This window comes from Dasypus novemcinctus, chromosome 7, assembly GCF_030445035.2.
Source record: "Dasypus novemcinctus isolate mDasNov1 chromosome 7, mDasNov1.1.hap2, whole genome shotgun sequence".
In the NCBI taxonomy this organism is placed as follows: domain Eukaryota; kingdom Metazoa; phylum Chordata; class Mammalia; order Cingulata; family Dasypodidae; genus Dasypus; species Dasypus novemcinctus.
Window position 1 is genome coordinate 75324264 of NC_080679.1, and position 20335 is coordinate 75344598.

Sequence of the window (20335 nt, forward strand, 5' to 3'; positions counted from 1 at the left end):
GCAGTGCAGCCACAGTTACACACCACTCCTGAATAGCTACTCTGCTCAATTATAGGCCCTGCAGATATCAGGGGCTGCAATTGCAGACCACGTTTCTGATTTTAAATGTGGTCATCCTGTGGGTATACAAATTGGCTCTCCCAGACAATGCCACAGTTAAAAGGCAACTTCTGAATTCATTACTTGCTTTCATGTCATCAGCCCAGCCACACATTTCATTGCTCTTCATTCTGCCCTGCATCAAGATTGCTATGCAATGCTCAGAATATAATCACACTATCAATGAACCGTGAATGCAAACTAATAAACATAATTGGAACTGATGGACTTGGGTTGCAATTTCATTTTCCTTTCATACATTCTCCTGAGTTAGGAAGGTACAATGGTGGAACGTAGCAATCAATAGCATCCACTCGCTGCATGTATATTGCTAAATGAAGATGCTTGCTCCGTGGGTCCCTAAAGGGATCATAATTCTTTCCTTGTCCATTTGGGAATTCAGTGACAACTTACACAGGGAAATTCACTTAGAATTTCTTGAGGGTTTTCCAGGGAATGCAGCTCATCTTACCGTGATTGAGAACACCATCTTCTAATAGGACTTGCCACATGCCAACAGCTTGGGTCCTGGAGTGGACACACGGCGTCTGCTGCATCATCCAGTCTACCAGTTCGGTTCCCACACAGCATTGTCTAAGGCAAGGTGGGACAAAAAGGATGGGAAATGGCTTTCAAGAAGAGAACTTCCAAAGAGCTTAAAGCTCTTCCACCAAAAGGCAACTCACTGTAAACAAAGCACCACAGTTCAGGTTCTCAAACTCTTAAACCAATAAAACCACCAGGCTCATGAAAGAACCTTTAAGCAATGGCTAAATGAAAGAACATTTCAGTGGCAGCACTAGGGGAAATCAAAGTGCCACAAGACGGGGAGCATTATCTGGCAAGCTGATTGCAGAGCCAGAAAGCTCCTCATCTTAGGAAAACCCCTGTAAAATGAAGGAAAAGCAAAATATTGACTACTTTCACCTGGCCCACATGAGGAATGAGTTAATGTTTGTGAGATCCTCCAGAGGTACTCCATGAAAGCTGCTGTATAAATACAAAATTATATAGCACTTTATATTTTCCAGTAATACTACTGATCTTCCTCCAAGGGGTGTTGGGAGAAAGAAGTAATTAGAGATGCAAATCACTTTGAAGAAAGTTCTGTGTAATGAGGATTGCCTCTTCAAAAGAGCCTGTCACCTGAAGAGACCAAATGCTTTCTGTATATTCCCACATTAAACCCTAAGATGCCCTCTGTGGTAAGTTGGTAGGGATGGGCAAACTACATGTATGACTTAGGAAATACGTAAGTATATACACTTACACATTTGGAAATTCTGAAACCTTCAGGGTGGGAGAGAGGGCATATGTTCATGGCATGAGAATTCAAGGGAGGGAATAGCATCTTAAAGTCCTAGGGATGAATCCCAAGGGGTAATGGGACAAGGCAGGAGTCACAGAGCTGCCTGCAGCTGTGACTGAGTCACTGCTTGCCTCACCTCCTCTAAGGATGGCACCGTATCTAGGACATGGGCTAAGACTGGGTCGAGCCCGGGTCTCCACTCTAGTTTAAAGTGGAGAAGACTCATGGTGCTGGGCCACTTTCAGAGCCTCTTTTGAGATTCTAGTTTTCTACAAGGAGGTCTTGGAGAAAGATACAGAGGAAACTGAAAAGAAACCAGTGGGTAGAGTCTGTAACTGGTAGGAGATGTTAGGTAGAGCACCAGGTCTGCTATGTTTAGCTAGGTACTTTGGGCACATTGCTTCAACTCCCTGGCTCTTGGTTTCCTCTTCTGTAAAATAAAGGTGTAAGACAAGACGGCTTCTAAGGCCTTCAGTTCTGTCATTTTAAAAACCTTGAAATCTATTAAAGTAGGGGTTCTTAACCTTTTTAGTTCCATGGACCTTTTGCCAATCAGGTGAAAACGACAGACCCATTACTAAGTCCATACTATACTATGTGTTATTTAATAAACAGATCACACTCGCACCAACATGTCCCCAGAAGAATAATTTTTTTAAAAAATTTCAATTCAAGCTCACAGACCCCTAGTTAAGAATGCCTGTACTAGAGCTCCTGGGATGCCCTGATTTGAGCCTGATGCCAGATTATTTCACAGGGAGGAAGTACTGAAAAAGGGTAGATTTCTAGGCTGTTCTTGTTAAAGTCTAGACCTGCATATTCAGAGCATCAATAGGCAAAAAACACCTAATTATTATGCATTCTGAACCAAACATATGACCTGTCAAAATATTCCTCTTCTAATTTGGAAATTCATTTATGGGACAAGTCTTGCAAAAGTGTGAAAAAAATCGATTTCATTTGGGTTTTAATTCAAGGCTTGTCTTTACTAAAAAGAGCACTTAGAATCAATAAGATCCCAGAGCATCCTGGTCCCTCTACAGGGTGTGAGAGTACTGCAGTCAGAATACGCAACAAAGACACAGCTGTGCCACTCACAGCGGATAGAATCTCTGGGTTTCCTCTCCATGAATGCTCCCTAGACTTGACGGCAGACCTCTAGTGTGGTGACCACTGAGTCGATCTGCATCTGGGGAGACTTTCACCCACTAACACTATAGCAGCAATATAATGGGGTGAGGAGCAGGAGGGAGAGAAAGGAAGAGGATGAATCAGGGAAATACAAGATCTGGGAAAAGGAACTCAAAGCCTTCTGCTGAAAAAAGAATCATCTTTCTGGCTTCCAATTAAGTCCTCTGGTCATCACCAACAGATCATTATAATGTGTCAGAGGGTGTGGAATACACATAACACCTATATTTCAGGGACTTAAAAATCTTGGTTCTATGGAGCAAGAAATAGATTATGGTTTCTGACTTCTAGTTTCCATTATTTGTCACCAAACATGACATATTTTAATGGAATTTCCCTATTGCAAGCCAACACTTGGGAAAGCATAATTACATCTTAAATTAAAGAAAAAATAATACATTTTAAAGAGAAAAAGATCCTTTAGGCATATGAGAATTTGAGATCCATGCAATGGGATAAAAAGGTTGAACTCTTCGCTGGGGTCACGTGATGCGTGAATTTTTTATTTTTATTTATTTTTTATCCTGTACTTTTCTTCAAATTATAGCAGTGGGTTGGGGCCACAGAGTCAACTTCCAGGGTTATATGACAAGAATTCAAAATGTAATCACCCAAAAGCTAGTAAATAACATAAAAAAAGGGCAAGATGAAAATCTATCCTAAAAGGTGATTCAGGAGTATGCTACTTACAGGATTAAGGTGTTTCTCAATTCTCATTTCCTACATTCTGTCAAGAAGAGCCTGATATAAATGTAACAAATTGTCAATTTTGGTCTTATAATCATAACCATCGCAAGCAGAAGTATTGGCCTGCATGGAGTATAGAAATGTGATGCAAAGAACAACTAGCAGTGTTTTTCCATCTCTGTCCCTTGGGAAAAGACTGGCTCTTGGGGAAACATATACTCTGAATATTATAGAACGTTGGCTCTAGAGTGAACCAGATGTAATTTAACAAGTTCTATCACAGTTGATAGTCACTAAAAATACAAATATCCTTCATGGTAAATTTTGTATTCTGGCTTTTTACTGCATCTTACAAATTTATGTGAATCAACCACAAGTACAGGGATGGCAAATATGTTTTGGCTCATGACAAGTCTAATGAGTTCTGAAGTCATGTCTAGGCTAAATAGGAAAGTGGGCCTGCCTGATTGCTGAAAGAGGATACAGGGTGTGTCTGGACTATGGATGCAAGAAGGGAGAGTGAAGGTTTGCATGCCATAATATTGACTATTCCAGTGCAAAAGTTAAGGATTAGCTATATGTGACAACCTGGATGAATCTTGAAGACACCTTGTGTGAAGTAAGTCAGACACAAAAGGACAAATATTGTACAACTCCACTGATTTAAAAAAAATTGAATAAGCAAATTTATAGTCAGAAACCAGAATACAAGTTACCAGGGCCCGTGGTAGGAGTGGGGAATGGGGAGTTAATGCTTAAATTGTACAGAATTTTCCATCAAGGAAATGTTTTGGTATGGGTGGTGGTGATGATAGCACAACATTGTGAACAGAATTAATGGCACTGCATTATATATTTCAATATGGTTTAAAAGGGAAATTGTAGGTTGTATATATATTGCTAGAATAAAAATTAAAAAAAATAATAAACCATAGGACTATACAACACAAATAGTAAATGTAATGTAAGCCATGAACTATAGTTAATAGTACAATTATAATAATATTCTTTCATCAGTTTTAACAAAGGTACCAGAGTAATGCAATGTATTAATAACAGGTGGGGGTGGGGTATAAGGGAACTCCGTGTTTTCTAAACAATTTTTCTATAAACTTACAACTTCTCAAACAAACAAACAAAAGAAGTAGTTAAGGATTGCACCAAATCCTTAGTTGATCCCACCAAGATTTGGCCGTCTCAGGAAGTTGAGCCAGCCACACAGATTTCAGTCAAATTTAGTCTCCAATGACAGCCATAATAAGGAATCTTTATTCTATATGGTATAAATGCAATATAGTGTTGCATGTCTTACTATATGTGGACTAGAATGAAATCCTTTGTTATAAAGTAAGCTCCATAAAGGAGTTTGTATATTTTGTTCACTGCTCTAAGCTTATAACCTGGCATCCAGTAGCTACTTAAGAAATTTGTAGAATGATTGAATAAATGAATCAACCAATCTTGGTTCAAATACTGGCTTTGCCACTCACTAGACTTCTGTGGCTTAGATAAGGAAAACTGTTTACTCTCTCTGAGACTCAGTTTTGTCATCTGAAAAATGGCCACACACCTACCTAACATGGATGAAACGAGGTAAGTATGGAGAGTGGCCTGGTACAGGGCTTGAACCATTAATAAGTGCTCAGTAAATGTTAGTTGAATCTGTTCCAAGCCTAATAGTTTTCTAAGAGACACTAATGAACAGAAATACAAAGATTTTCTTCTCTTCATTCATCACAATTAAGCAAATGTCCAAGCAAATTCACTTAGGAGTAACTGCTGGAACTATGAAAACTAATTCAACAGCCACAGTCAAGCAGTGACCAAAGGCATGCTTAGGTCTTCCCAAACCTGGAGACATTATAAAAGGTGCTACCCCTTACGTGGAAAACCAGGAGCAGAATGCTTATTCCACCTGCACTAAACGTGACCCTGAGGGGCCATGGCCTTGGGAATGAACGCACATACCTGTATGTCTTCAGGTGGTATTTTCTATCTCTTATCATATGAGGCGCTCGAGAGAGGATGGCATTCCGTAAAATTTTTCCAGCCCTGAGGATCTTCTCTGAAGGGACCTAGATTTTAATTAGGTAGAAGGAGGGGAGGAGAAAAAAAGGAGAGTTTATGGAAGGAAAACAAACTAGACAAATCCTTAAATTACTCTCCAATCTGACTCAGGCTCTGAAAACATACCTCATTCATACATTTACATTGTTCACTTGTGTGACATGTCACTGCTTTATATTGAGAACTGAGACACACTGAATATTTACTGGCTCTAGAAAATGTATCCGAGGTTTCCTGATATGATGCTCTGACATATGGAGCACATTGGGTGGTTACTTAAGACGCTAGCTCTGATGGCGTGTCAACCCACCTATGTTCCATTACCTTGGTAATGGTGTTAGCAGGACGAAGAGGAACGTGAGGTTCAATGAGAGGTGTCTGAAAAATAAAATGTTAAAGCAAAAGAAAATTAAACAAAAAGTTCATTAAAGAAAATTATGGGTTGGGGGGATAATAAGAAACATCCATTTTATAAAACTTAAAATAGAAATATAAAAAGCAAGAGATAAAATCTGCCTAAGGAACTTGAATGCATGGGCATTCAAAGGGCAAAATTAGACCATTCTATTTGCCAAAATTTAAATATAAATTATTAAAAGATGAACAAATCAAACAGAGAGGAATGATTAGATGTTTGCAGGTTAAATGTGGAGGGAGTAAATATGCAGTAGAAACATAACAAACATCTGAGAAGTGGAAAAAGCAAAACAAGATAATAAACAGATTAAAATGGCCTTTCTCAGGAGATAGGGAGAAACGGCAATGAGTCATTTCATTCTCTCCCTGTTAAGATTCTTTTTCTAGAATTTTTTTGAAAAAGAAAATTGTAATTTGTAAATGATGCTTGCTGGGGGTTGTATGCACACAAGTTCCTAGAACCTAGGGGCAGGTAGCACACTTTCTCTTCCGTTTATGCAGTAGAATAGTGCTCTCACGATTCTGTGACTGAAAGAACAGCTCTAGGATCTAGATAAAGCCACACTCCTATCACGTTCTTCAGTGGAAGGCACCAAATCCCAGAGAAGTTACTTTCTACACAGGTAAGTTCAGCTCCCTTGTCCTACTGAAACTCCATAGCTTGCTTTCTCTGAAATATCTGGTAATGGCATTTCCAAATGACAGAGAAAGATACATGCAGTCAAAGATGGTGGTAGAACCATCAATGTTTCATTATTTATATCACTTCCAGAAAGTAGGAGAAGATACTGAGTTTACTTATGAGACTGTGGAAGGCAGAGTAATTGTGCTCCAAAGATGGTCTGTGACCTAATTCCAAAGCCTGTCTACTACCTTACATGGCAAAAGGAAGTTTGCAGATGTGATTAAGTTAAGGATCTTAAACTGGGAGATTATTCTGGATTATTCAGGTAGGCCACTGTAATCATAAGGACACCTAAGAGGGGAGAGAGAGGCAGAAGAGTCAGAACCAGGCAGATGGTAGCATGGGGACTCAGCCGATATTGCTGGCTTTTGTAGAGGGGCCAAGCCGAGGAATGAGGGCAGCTTCTGGAATCTGGAAAAGTCAAGGAAACCAAGGCTCTCCTAGAGTCTTCAGAAGGAACACAGCCCTGCTGACATTTCGATTTTAGCCCTTTGAGACTGATTTCAGACTTCTGAACTCCAGAACTATGAGGTAATATATTTGTGTTGTTTTAAGCCACTAAGTTTGTGGTTGTTACAGCAAATAAGCAAATTAGTCACAGATAACTAATACAGAGTTTATTATCCTTTATTATAAAAACTTTAGTTTTCTCAAATAGAAGCCATTACAGTGAAAATAAATTGGTAAGGGGTAAGTGTCTTGAAATCACTAGAGCACAGCTGTCAAACAATATGACAGTATTTTTAGCAGCATACTGTTTACATCCAACATAGACCAAGGAATGTAACCTGGTCCAATTCAATGGTAGCCTTAAACAGAGGCTGACTTTGTCGTGTAACAGCACATCCCCCTTGAGGTGGAACTGTTGATGAGAGAAAGACCCTGAGCTCACTGGGGTCCTGTGTTTGCACCACCTCCTCAAAGAAGACAGGGAACATTCTGTGGTGTCCCTGGGAATGTGCAGTGGAAACATGGTGCTGGTTTCCGAGGTGTGAGCTCCCAGGATTCATGAGACCCGCCTCTACATTAGACAGGTTGGCTGATGTGTCCATGGCTGTGCCTGGTTATGGGTCCAAATTGTAAAAGCCTTTGGTTGTTCTCAAAAGTAAAGTGGAGAATCATTTCTTCTTCCTGTCTTGGAGGAAAGATGTACAAATCTATGTAGTCTAGAGTATAAGGATGTGGGATTTGCTTCTGAGGTAACCTTTCATTTCTTAGGAAAAGCTGGTTTCACTTTGCAGTGGTCTTTGAGAAACCAGCTGAGCTGGAGGTCAACAAGATGCCCACGTCTTCCAGGATTACTGGTGGATGTTTATTTTTTGATAGATGCAATGAAACATTATTTGAAGACAATATCACTTTTTATTTTCTGTAGAAATGGATATATTTTTGACAAAATATGAATAAAGGGTCCCTCAGTTAGTTTATCTTGTTGGGAAGCCCTCTTTTTGGTTCCCTGGAACCCTGGAAAGAAAGTATTACAAAAGCAGGAGGAAGCATTAAGCTTCAACCAGATTTTTCCCTTTGATTCACAGCTTCTAAAGGAGGAAATGTACACCAGGTTGTCTTTTAGCCAGCTAATCCTAGTGCCATTTCCAGGACCAAGAGGCTGTTTAATGTGTTGAAAGGCAGCTTTCTCAGAACTTTCTCTGTCTCAAAGATTTTAGGTTTAGAGGTAACACGATGAATGGATGCTTTGAGAAAGGGATGGTGCCCTTTTTAAAATAAAACCTCCAAAGAACAGAGGGAAAGCTGGGAAAGTTTTATTTGGGGGGAATAAGAATTTGTCTTTGAAGGGGACACTCTATTCAGTTAAGCAAGATCCTATGTTCTAAGAAAACCATTGGTGCCTAGATGCCATCTGTTGTGAGACAGAGAGCATCTGCAACAGAAGAGTCCCTGCAAGCCAAGTCACTGGCCAGCGCATGCTCAGGCACTCCTACCTTAAAAGCATGGCTTTACGGCTTTTGTATCTGTTTATTTTTTTCCCTTTTGGTTTCCCCCGGTTTTTGATAAAGTCCCTTTTGAAAATTTTACTTCAGCAGTGTTAGAGAGAAATAAGGAAAATTATTTCATTTTATAAATTATTAGGTTATATAGAATAGAGAAAGAAGAAGCATGGTAATATTAGTGAGACTCAAAGCAAGAAAAGCAGCCTTAAAGCAAGCCTAGGGACTTCCACATGAGGCCCTTTACATGTGTTTTTCTACCTATGATCCTTTATATAAGCTATCTTCTTACCTTATCATTACTCCCATTCTTTTTTACCGCAAAAATTAAGGTGAGAGACATACAGAGATTTGCCTAAGCTCACAGTTTATGACAGGAGAGCTGAGTTGAATCCAGGTCTTTCTCACCCCAGCACCTGAGCTGCAGGTACAATGACCCCACTGCATCTGTACTTTTCTTCTAGAGACATCTCTACTCACCCTTTGGAAGACTTTGCATTCTGTTTGATTAAAGTTCATTGAGCAGAGCACATCTAAGTCCTTTTGGGCTATCAGCTATCAAACCTGATCTAGCAATAAATATTCATAAAGCTCTATACTGAGCTAACAAATTAGCTCCATGTATCATGCTTGGTCTGAATTAATTTTAAGAAGCCACTTTGTAACAACAACGTATTTGGCATTGAGGAACTGCCCTATCCCAGCTAAGACAAATATGACAGGACAGGGATATCAGGTAAAGTCCAACCATGAAAGTAGAAAACACTCAGAGTGTTTACACAGAGGAAAGTTAATTACCGGGAAATCGCTTCATAGGTGGTGGAAGAGCTGAGAAACCAAATAGGTAACTGTGAGGCAACTCCGATGTTATAGCAATGGCAGGAAGCTCTCTGGTAGGGGACAGAGGGAAAAGGCACATTTCCAGAGACAGGCCAGGTCTCCTAGTGGAAGCATCCACAGTCGCCCAAGAGCAGAGGCACTGGTCCTGCTGGAGGCACTGCCCGCTGCCCAGGGTGAGACCCTCCCGCTTCCAGTCTCCATCAGGAGCCAGCTGACAGAGGCGCCTGGGAAACACAGTGGACAGAGGTCAGCGCCCTGCAAAGCACTGCAGAGCACAGGAAGGGCAAATAGTTGAGCAGAGGGCAAACGGCCAGGACTGGCACAGCAGTGGCTGCACAGCGGGGCAAGGCTGCCACATCCACCCAGCCCCCTCTCACTACCTCGCAGTCCACCTCCTCCCCGACATTCTTGGCGTAGGGCTGGAGGCAAGGAAGGGCTGTGGAGTATTGTAGAGTGGGGCTTCCTTGTGTCAAATAGTAAGTGAGAAAATGAGTCAATAAATCAACAGATAAGAAAATCTACAAAGTGGGGAGAATAACATTCAACTTTTTAGTGAAAATGATATATTTTTAAGAGTTGCACCCCCTTGTTTTGGCGCTTTGGAACAATACAGCCAACATCTCGGAAATGAATGTCTCATTTTTGTAATAATTATCACCGATATCATCACTCTTTGGTGCTGACAAGATGAAATTGAAGTAAGGACTAAATCAGACTAAATCAGGCAGATTTCATCGCTCCTTGTGGGATTTCTTTCTGGAGCTGCCCTATGTTTTGACCAACAGCCCCAAAACACGTCACAAACAAGCCTTCAGAAAGAACCTCTCTCGTTAAATTTCACACATCTCATAACTTGTTGAGGATAAAAATTCTCCTTTCCCACCTGGGCATGAAAAAAAAAAAACGAAACTGGGCTGTGAGAGTATGCTCCTGAAAGCTAGGCAAAGAGGACAGATAAAGGCAGAGGTATTCAGCTTTCTCGCCTCTCTTTCTTGGCTTTTTCCAATGAAGATTTCCCTCAGGATTGACTGTAATTGGTTTTTGTTTGTTTCTGGAGAGGAGATGCATTCTTCTGCTTATTTCTTATGTTTATATTACTACTGAAAAGGAGAAACAGTAAGGGAAAATATTCCTTTTGGCACCAGAGGCAATTCAGAAATACTAATCAGGTGATGAAAAATAAGAATTTAGCCTCCATTACAAGGTGCACAATAACTCCACGGTAGATTATAAAGAAGTATATGGCACAGTAATAGGCCTCATGAAAAACCATATTCAGACCCTTTTGAAAGGGGGTAATTCTTTTTCTCAAGTATTTGCTCACAGAAGCCTTTAAAAGGAGCAACACTTTGAGCCAAGAGAGAAACAGAACTCTGGCAACCCAGTGGAATGAAAAGTCATGAAGGTCCACATCCAATTTGGTTTGATATTTAATGAAGGCCTTTTGTGTACAAAGCAACATGCCAGGCTTATGAAGAAGATTCTCATATAATACCTGGTCTAAATGAGCTTTTGATCTTACTGGGGAAACAAAACTTCTATCGGTTAAACAATTAGTGAGAAGATGTGAGTCAACAAATAAATGCTAAAACATTTTGGATTTGAGCCCCCACCCCTTTCTTATTTCAGTGAAAATAATATCTTTTAGGAGTTACATGTCCTTGTTTTGGCATTTTGCAAAAAACAACGAAGGTCTTGAAAAATGTTTGTCTCATTTTGATAATAATCATCAGCATCATCGCTCTTTGGTAATGGATGAAATTAAACTAAGGACCAAGTCAGACTCGGAGGCAAAATATTTCATCACTCCTAAATAACTAGGTAAGTTTTTCCACTGTTTAATGGAAAAAATCATCTGTAGACTTTTCAGCTTCCATCTTTTTTCTTTTTTAAAAGTCTTTCTTAGTTGAAAAGTGACTTATAGACTTCTAGTTTCAGCTCCAACACATAAATAAAGAACTTGGAATTTTCCATTTCAATCTTTACAACAAGAAAAAGCTGAAAAAACTAAATATCAATAATTTTTCTTGGAAGCATCAGAGAACTGAGGTTGTAGGGGAAAACTGCTACCTCCGAATCTGAAGAGAAAGGCAAATCCAGAGACTCAGAGCTGAGAGATGGTGACTTGGAGCAAAGGATGCTGGAGCTATAAACTGGCAGGAACACGTAAATAATGGTGGTGAATTGCTGGAGGCTGAGTGTGGACTATCCTGAGAGTAAGAAACACCAGTAGGGCAGTTTGGGGTGGGAGGGACAGCCCTCATGTTTGTGGGTTTTGCTCCTAGGAGCCCACCAGGTTCTCAGGAGTCAAGATAGATCTCAGGCAGGGGGAGGGGAAGATGAACCACTGAATAAGAGTGAATAAAACGAGAATAAAAGTGGTCCGCTTACCAAGAGAACCAGAGGCTTATCCCATATGGGAACTCCAGGCCCCTCTAGCCTTCCTAAGAAGCTGAGAAACCCTGGGGACACAGGCCCACTAAAAGACTGATACTTAATTGTAAGATTATAGAACACTTCCTTCCCCTACCTCTTATAACACCAATAAGTCTCCGGTATAAAAATGGTGGGTTATAGCTCAAAGAGTTACAAGATACAGAATCCATCTGAGGGGGAATTCTTAGGGAAGCCCAAAGATGCCAGGGTGGACCAAAACAAGGTCCCCAGGGGACTTTGAAGCCACTGGAACCTACAGCTACAATAAACATTAAACACAGCCTGACTCCTGGCCAGATTAAAGTAAATCTTTACCCTAAAAGCCTATTTACCTCAGTTCTTATTACCTGATACAACCTGTCTAGATTTCAAGAAAAAAATCCTAAGGCATGCTAAAAGGCAAGTGTGGTAGTTTGGAGCTATGTACCCCAGAAAAACCTGTTCTTAAATCTAATCCATTCCCGTGGGTGTAAACCCATCGTAAGTAGTGCCTTTGGATGAGGCTACTTCAGTTGGGGTGTGGCAGACTTCAGCCAGGCTGGGACTTATTCTTTTTACTGCAGTCCTTTATAAGAAAATGAAATTCAGACAAAAAGCGAGAAAGCCAAGAAAGCAAGAAACTGAAATAAACAAAACCCAGAAGAGATGGGAGAGACCAGGTGATGCAGCCATTGCCTTGCCACGTGGACGAGGGACCAACGATCACAGGCAGGCACAGTCTTGGGAAGAAAGCATCGCCTTGATGATGCCTTGATTTGGACATTTTCCCTGACTCAAAAATGTAAGTCAATAAATTACCATTGTTTAAGTCAACCTGTTCTGGTATTTGCTTTCAGCAGCCTAGGAAACTAAAAGAGCAAGGAAAAAAAAAAACCAATTTGAAGAGATAAAGCAAGCACTGGAACTAGACTCAAATATGACACAGATTTTGGAATTACTAGATAGGAAATTTAAAATAACTGTGATTAATGTGTTTCCATATCAATAAGGAAAAAGTAGACAATATGCAAAAGCAGACAGGTAATATAAGCAAAGAGATGGAAACTCTGAGAAAGACTCAAAAGGAAATGCTATTTAAAAAAAACAACAATAGAATTGAAGAATGACTTTGATGGGATCACCAGTTGAATGGACATGGCAAAAGTTGAAAGAAGTCTACCAAATGAAATGCCCAAGAAAAAAATAACAACAACAACAAAAAACCCACCTGGAATATCCAAGAATCATGGGAGATTTTCAAATGTATGGCATATACATAATTGGAATACCAGAAGAAAAAACAGAATGGAGCAGAAGAAATATGTGAAACAATAATGGCTGAGAATTTTCCAAAATTAATGGCAGACACAAAACCATAGAAATCCCAAAATAAATGACAGACAGACACCAAACTAAGCACAGAAAATTCTAAGAACTATAAATACCAAAAAATCTACATCTAGGTATGTAATATTCAAACTGCTGAAATCAAAAACAAAATCTTGAAAGAAGCTGGGAAAAATTACCTTACTTAGAGGAAGAAACATAAAAATTACAGTAGATATCTTGTCAGAAACAAGGCAAGCAAGATGAGAGTGAAACATTTATCTTATTTGCATAGACTCATAGGTATTTTAGGGGTAGAAGAAGCCAAAGGAAAAAAAAATCTAGTCATTCATCCATGAATTACTTATTAGGCACTGCCTATCTGCCTATAATGTGCTAACATGACAGAGGAAATAAAAGACATAATGATATTCTTCTAAGACCTCTAGAACCATGCTGTCCAATATAGTAGTCTCTAGCACATGTAGCCATTTAATGTTAAATTAACCAAAATTTAAAACTCAGTTTCTTATCTCATTAGCCATGTTTCAAGTGCTCAAAAACACACGTTCCTTGTCCAAGTCTCAATCATCTCTTGTCTGGAGGTTGTGATGATGTCCTAAGAGATCTGCATGCTTCCATCCTTGCCCCCAACCACCATTCTCAACCCAATAGCCAGAATGATGCTATAAAAATGTGGGTCAGTTACCTGAAACCCTCCAATGGCTTTCCCTGACTCCTTGCTACTTCTGATCTCTATGCTCTTTCCCCCTCAGTCTGCTCTCACTCTTCCTTCTGCCTGGACACACTCTCCCCAGGTATGCCCCTGAATCACACCCTCACTTCCCTCATGCCTCTGGTTAAATCCACCTCAGAGAAGACTGCTCTACCCATCCTAGATACAGCAGTACCACTACCCCATATCTGGTACTTTCACTATCACTACTTGATACATTTATTTCTTATCTTTCTTCTCCTCCAAAGCATAAGCTCCATGAAGGCAAGGACTTTATTTTGCTCACTCTGCTATCCCCTAGCTCTTGGCACACAGCAGTACTCAGTATACACTTTTTTCCCACCCCTTCCACTCCCCCCTCCCCACTCTTTTTGCTGTCTGTGTCCATTTGCTGTGTGATCTTCTGTATTTTTTTCTCTTTTTGTCTTCTCTTCTCGTCTTTCTCCTCTAGGAGTCACTGGGATTCCATAGGGGGAACCTCTGACATGCAGAGATGTTCCCTGTCAACTGTGTCACCTCATTTCCTGGTCTCTGCTATGCTTTACCTTGATTCTCCCCTTCATCTCTCTTTTGTTGCATCATCATCTTGCTGCATGACTTATGTCCACAGGCACTGGCTCAGTGTGCAGGCACCCTCAGCTTGCTGCGCAGGCACTCAGCTTGCCACACGGGCACTGGCTCGCCACATAGGCACTGGCTTACCATGCAGGTAATCACATGGGCACTCGGCTCGCTATGTGGGCACTTGGCTCACCAAGCAGGCACTCATTTGGGCACTTGGCTCACCACATGGGTACTCAGCTTGCCTTGTGGGCACTCACATGGGCACTTGACTTGCTGCCCAAGCACTCGGCTCACTGTGTGGGCACATGGCTCACTGTGCAGGTATTGCCTTGCCACACAGGCATGCTTTCTTTTTTTTTTCACCAGGAGTCCCCAGAGATTGAACCCAGATCCTCCCATATGGTAGGTGGAGGCCTTATCACTTGAGCCACATCCACTTCCCTCAGTAAGCATTTATCGGATGAATGGAAGAATTTGCTCATTGATTCTTTCATTCTAGAAGACTTCATTTTTCTGATACTGAAGTGAAAACTGAGGGGTAACCTATGTGTTCAGGTACAGGAAAGCCTATTGTGAGGAGAATTATTGGCTGTCTCCATTGCCTCTGTAAAGTGAAGAAATGGGTTCAATTTGCAACCTGGGGCCTTCAGATTACATGTGAGTAAAGCTTCTTAATAGAGAGGACTATTAAATGATGCCCCTCTTCTCCTGTCCTTTTTATCTTATAGATCAGGCTTTGTGTCTGATAAAAGCACAAATAAAATCAGTGCTTCTCAAATGTTCATATCTGTAGGAATCTCTTTAAAATGCAGATTTTGATTCAGTCGGTCTGGGATGTGGCCTAGAATTCTCCATTTCTGCCAACTGATAGTGGATATCACTAGATTTTGAGCATCAAAGAGTTAGGGGGAAACCACAGCACCTTTTAGATCCATAACTTCATAATACCTCACTAAAATGTGAATGTTTCCTTAAGATTGAGTCTAGTTGATATAATCATGAGTCCGTCACATTTATATTACCTAAATAAACCAATATGTTTTCTAGTTAAAGTAATCATTTCCCAACCACTTTTATTTTCATTTTTGAATACTCAAGTCACTCACAGGAAAATTAAATGCTTACAACCTGTTACTTTATTAAAGAAAATTTGTTTGGCCATTAGGAGCATTTCAATAATATACTTAATATTCACTAAAAATATACTTAAAATTTCTAAATTACAAATAACTCTTCAAACCAAATTCATTCTATAGACCTTAAATAAGGTTTCCAAGAATAAGTGTAAAACAACATAACCCTTACATTAGCCTCCTAAGGCTGTAAGGTGAACAGTAATCACACAATATTTATGAAATGAGTATTTGAAAAGGAAGGAAACTATCTACAATGTGAACCTAACATTTCAATAGCAAAATATTTTCAGTATCTGCTGGCTGTATCAGTCAATATCCTTATTCTGGCTAGTTGAGGTGAACAGGAATTTGTTAACAGATACTAGACAACTCGAAGCGTCTCTGGAAGAGCCACCGAGACAGGCTGAGAAGGGCTCAGCCAGGAACAATGCCCAGACCACACTGCAGGTTGCTTCAGCAAAGTGCTACGGCCACCGTCACTCACAAAGTGGACCTAATGGACACTGGAAACCCTCCACTGCTACCTTCACCAAAGAATGGATTTTGCAAAGATTGGCAGAGCTTGGGTCACATGCTTCAGCTCTAACTTATGTCCAGGGAGCCAACTTCTAGTATGTGAAAAACCACAGGCAGAGGTAGTGCTCCTCTCCCTTCACCAAGCAGGACAAATGGCTACTACCTTGGTTGTTAAACTCTAACTGTAGAGAACAGGTTTATAGATATTATAAAGATGACATACATTTAACGATTCACACCACAGCCATCATACGAAGGTCCCATCTCTTCTTTAAAATTTGGAAGTATTTTCAGTGACTCTTACAAACACATTTGGTATAGAGTAATCCTTAAAGTCAGGCAATATAAAAACACAAAAGTACTACATACAATCACATATAATATATGAGTTAGCATATTATGTAATTCCAGTTTGACTAAAAACACATGTGTAAACACCAATATATTCCACAGCCATTTGGGAATACCCTATATGTTCCACTAAGCTGATTCATTAGAGTTCAAAGGGTACCACCCTGGCAAATGATGCTAAGTTTGGGTTATAAATACTAGGTTTGGATTATAAGATGTTTAAAAATGAGGCTGACCCAATTAGAGACAAACCCTCTGAAACAACCCAAGGACCTCTTATTTATTTTTTTTAAGATCAGCCAACTACAGTGATTTTCCTCAATCTCAGTCCTTTGAGAATCATAATCTATTCATTTGATGGAGCAATTTAAAGGATTCTTAGAACAATGATTGGCTAAGGGTATTCTTGAAATTCGTGATTTTGAGGGAGTTCTAGAATATATTTTCTCCAGACATCCAGTGTGCCCTAAGGCTGCCTTCAGGACCCCTCTGCATTTCCATTACTCTGCATATTTCACTGCTTGTACCACAGTTATTTACATGTCTCTCCAAGTACAATATGAACTCCTTAAAATCAAAATTGTGCCTTTCTTATCTCTGGATCCCCATGGTGCTTTGTTCTTAGAGGTTATTCACTAAATATTTATTTGATTAATATGTGGAAAAAAATCTCTGAGGAGCGTTTACCTGGCAGTGGTATGAAAAGAATGGAAAGACATTTTCGTCTTTCCATTTCTGAGATTCCAGTTTTGCCCTTCATGTTTTGGTGTGGAAAGGTGAAGTGTATTGGATGCTGGCAATTCATTTGTGGGCTATTTTACTTTTGCTTTTTATTTCCCATAAATAATATTTCTCTTCAGTTCAAATCTGTAATACGGTATTTTAGATTGGAAAGGAGAAACATTAATTTCAAGTGCACAACTTTATGTTTTCTTTAGATGGAGGAAGTTCTAAAAAATGCATTTCATTTCCTAAGGAGGTAAAACCATCCTTCTCTATCATCTTGGCTTCCTCTTATTTTTCCCTTGATAGACACAAGATCAGTCTTGCTTTGTCACTGTTCTGAAAAGTATTTTTAAGTGTCTTTTGGAGACTTTAGATAATTTCATAAAAATAATGCACATTTGCACATCCAAAATTCTCCTTATAATTTCAGGAGTTGACAGACTTTCTGAAGCCCATACACAGATCCTAAATCTGAACATACGTATTTCTAGTGCCCCAGAAATCCACTCCTAAATTAACACTCAACAGAAATGTGTACATACATTCATCAAAAAGCATTTGCCTGCATGTTCAGAGCAGCACTATTATCAACAGCCCACTATCAAAAGAATAGCACAATTTACTGTCCATATTCCCATAGTGGAATGAGAAAAAAAATGACAACTACATGCAACAATATGGATAAATTTGACAAAAGGTTGACTGAAAGAAGCTGGATACAAACAGTGTGTAACCACACAATTTCATTTATGTAAAGTCTAAGAACAGATTACCATCCTCACAGATGTCAGGGTATCTAGAAGGAAACATGAGGTGGGCTTTTGGGGCAATGGCAATATTCTATCTCTTGATCTGAGTACTCCCATGGGCATGTCTGTGAAAATGTACTGAGCTATCTGACATGTACGTTTGTACATGTATATGCTGAGTTTCAATAAAAAGCTAAACATACCTATTTTAGAACAAAAAATTAACTTCAGTTCCTCATCAAAAAATTTAAGGAAGTATTTATTAACTATACATTATACAGATGAGGGATGCAAAAAAGTCAGAGACTTTGGGATCTGGAAACTTTTCATTGCCTTGCACCTAGTCATAAATCACTATAGCCCAATGTGCAACCATCTGTAACCTTTGACTTTTCTTTGATTCTCTCTTAAAGGAAAAAAGAGAATGTATATGTTTATATGCACGAAAAGCACCCAGAAAAATACCTATAAAGACCACCAATAACCTATATAGAGGATGGTGTTTAGGAGTACGGCACTTGGCTAGAGAGTGGGCCTAACTGACCACCTAGCTTTTTGAGAAATACTCATTAATTTAGCCCTTCTGGAAAAATTTGACAATACCAGTTACAAATGTCAATGATCTACTGTTTAAGACATGGGTCACACCCTCTCAGGTAAATAAACACATGAAAATTTTAAACAGAGTAGAAAAGTCATTATATAGTAAGTATTAATCAAATATTAATGCATTTTATTTATTCATATTTTTCATTGTAAATACAGCAGGATTGCCTTCTTCTCAGCTACAACACTTTAGAAGCCCAATGACTTAACTCTTGAGAGAGCAACAAGTAGTCATCTATGACCAAATATAGGTTTCTGAAGCTTTGGTCTGATTCTGTCAAGTCTCAAATATTCTTACAAATACCTTTACATAATGTATTAAATTTAAAATAACTGACACATGTTAAATGTTACATGTGGTAGAACAAGGCTTTCTTTTCTTTTCTGACTTTATTTAACAAGCAATTGGCATATAGGAAGTTGTCTTCACTTGCACTCAAATAAATGTACATTAACATAATAATGAAATATAATTTTATACATACTAATTAATAAAATGGAAAACGTTAGCAAAAATTCGCTAAACATACTCACACACAAATATTGCTGGCAGCTCTGAATTTTTGCAACTTTTTAGGAGAGCAGAATAGTAATCTGCTCCAAGAAATATTGATATTGTGTTATTATGGATAAATTGTTTGAACTTCAATCAAAGACCAACTCCTCGTTTAAGCATTGGATTGTTTTCCTCTCAGCTACATGGATGTTGCTCCAGCAATTGTCCTCTCTGTCATGGATCATTAATTCCCATCAACATGAAAAACATGCTATAATTTCTCCTGCCTTAAAAACCCTCTCTTCTCTCCATATCTCCATTTCCTATTCCCCTCTAGAGCTAAACCCCTCAATATTATACTTACTGCCTCCAATTCTTCTCTTGCCTTCTCTCTTTGATCCATTCAGTGAGGCTTTTACCTCTACCACTCCTCTATTACAGGTCTTAGCAAGGATTAGTGTACTCCAAATTGCTAAACACAGCAGTCAATGCTTAATCCTCCTCCTTCATTTTTGTTTTTAATTTTATTGTGGTGACATTTATGTAACATGAAATTTGCCACTTTATTTTTAAGCATACATTTCAGTGGCATTAATTGCATTCACAATGTTGTGTGACCATCACCTTCATCCATTACCAAAATGTTGTCATCGCTCCAAAGAGAAAATCTGTATCCATTAGGCAATAACACCCCATCCCCACTCCCAGACCCTGGTAACCTCTAATCTACTTTCAGACTCTATAAATTTGCTTATTCTAGATATTTCATAAAAGTGGAATCATACTATATTTGTCCTTGTGTGTCTGACTTATTTCAGTCAGCATAATGTTTCCGAGGTTTATCCAATGTTGTAGCATGTGTCAGAACTTCATTCTTTTTTATGGCGCAATTGATTTTTTAAAATAAAAGCCATAAACAGAAAATGCATACACTTCTACAGACATTTGTCATCTGTCAGTGTCAACACTGATAAATCAACAGGTGGGGTTCCACAAGGCCAGAGCGATGTCTCTATTTTCATTGGCTGGCATGAATAGATGAAAATCACATCTAGCTGAACCCTGGGGAAATATACACTAAGAATTGTATAGAGGTGCACAGTTTGTGTTTGGGGAAGGGGAAAGGGTAGGGAAACAGTTGTCCAGAGTTACTCAAGAAAGCCTTCCCAAAGCAGGTGGGATTTGAACAGGATCTTTGGGATGAAAGAAATTTAATGGGTAGAGAGGAAGGAGGATAGCATTCCAAGTAGAAGCCAGTCACAGAGGTAGGCATCCACTAGCCTGGCTGTAGCACAGAGTTTGGGTTAGAAAATGGTTGGAGAAAGTGCAGGAAGACATGTGAAGTTATTACAAATTCAGCATTGTTAAGGAAAGACATTGGAAAGTTAGATTATCAATTATAGTAATGGCATATAGTTAATTATTGACTTTTACCCTTTTCATCTTTTTATCATTATAAAATAATATATG

General features: G+C 39.2%; 1 protein-coding gene across 13 annotated transcripts in view; it reads right to left on the reverse strand.

Moving 5' to 3' along the window:
• Positions 1 to 20335, reverse strand: part of RAPGEF4 (Rap guanine nucleotide exchange factor 4) — a 339975-nt gene that overhangs the window by 88808 nt on the left and 230832 nt on the right. For 10 of the 13 annotated variants that reach the window (XM_004476786.5, XM_004476785.4, XM_058300635.2 and 7 more), the window contains 3 exons: positions 5678 to 5731; positions 5255 to 5361; positions 572 to 693 (listed from right to left, as the gene is read on the reverse strand). In XM_004476786.5, coding sequence (XP_004476843.1) covers positions 572 to 693; positions 5255 to 5361; positions 5678 to 5731 — 283 coding nt within the window. The remainder of the gene's footprint in view (positions 1 to 571; positions 694 to 5254; positions 5362 to 5677; positions 5732 to 20335) is intronic. The other 3 variants (XM_012518928.4, XM_071216292.1, XM_004476791.5) reach the window with 1 other exon arrangement.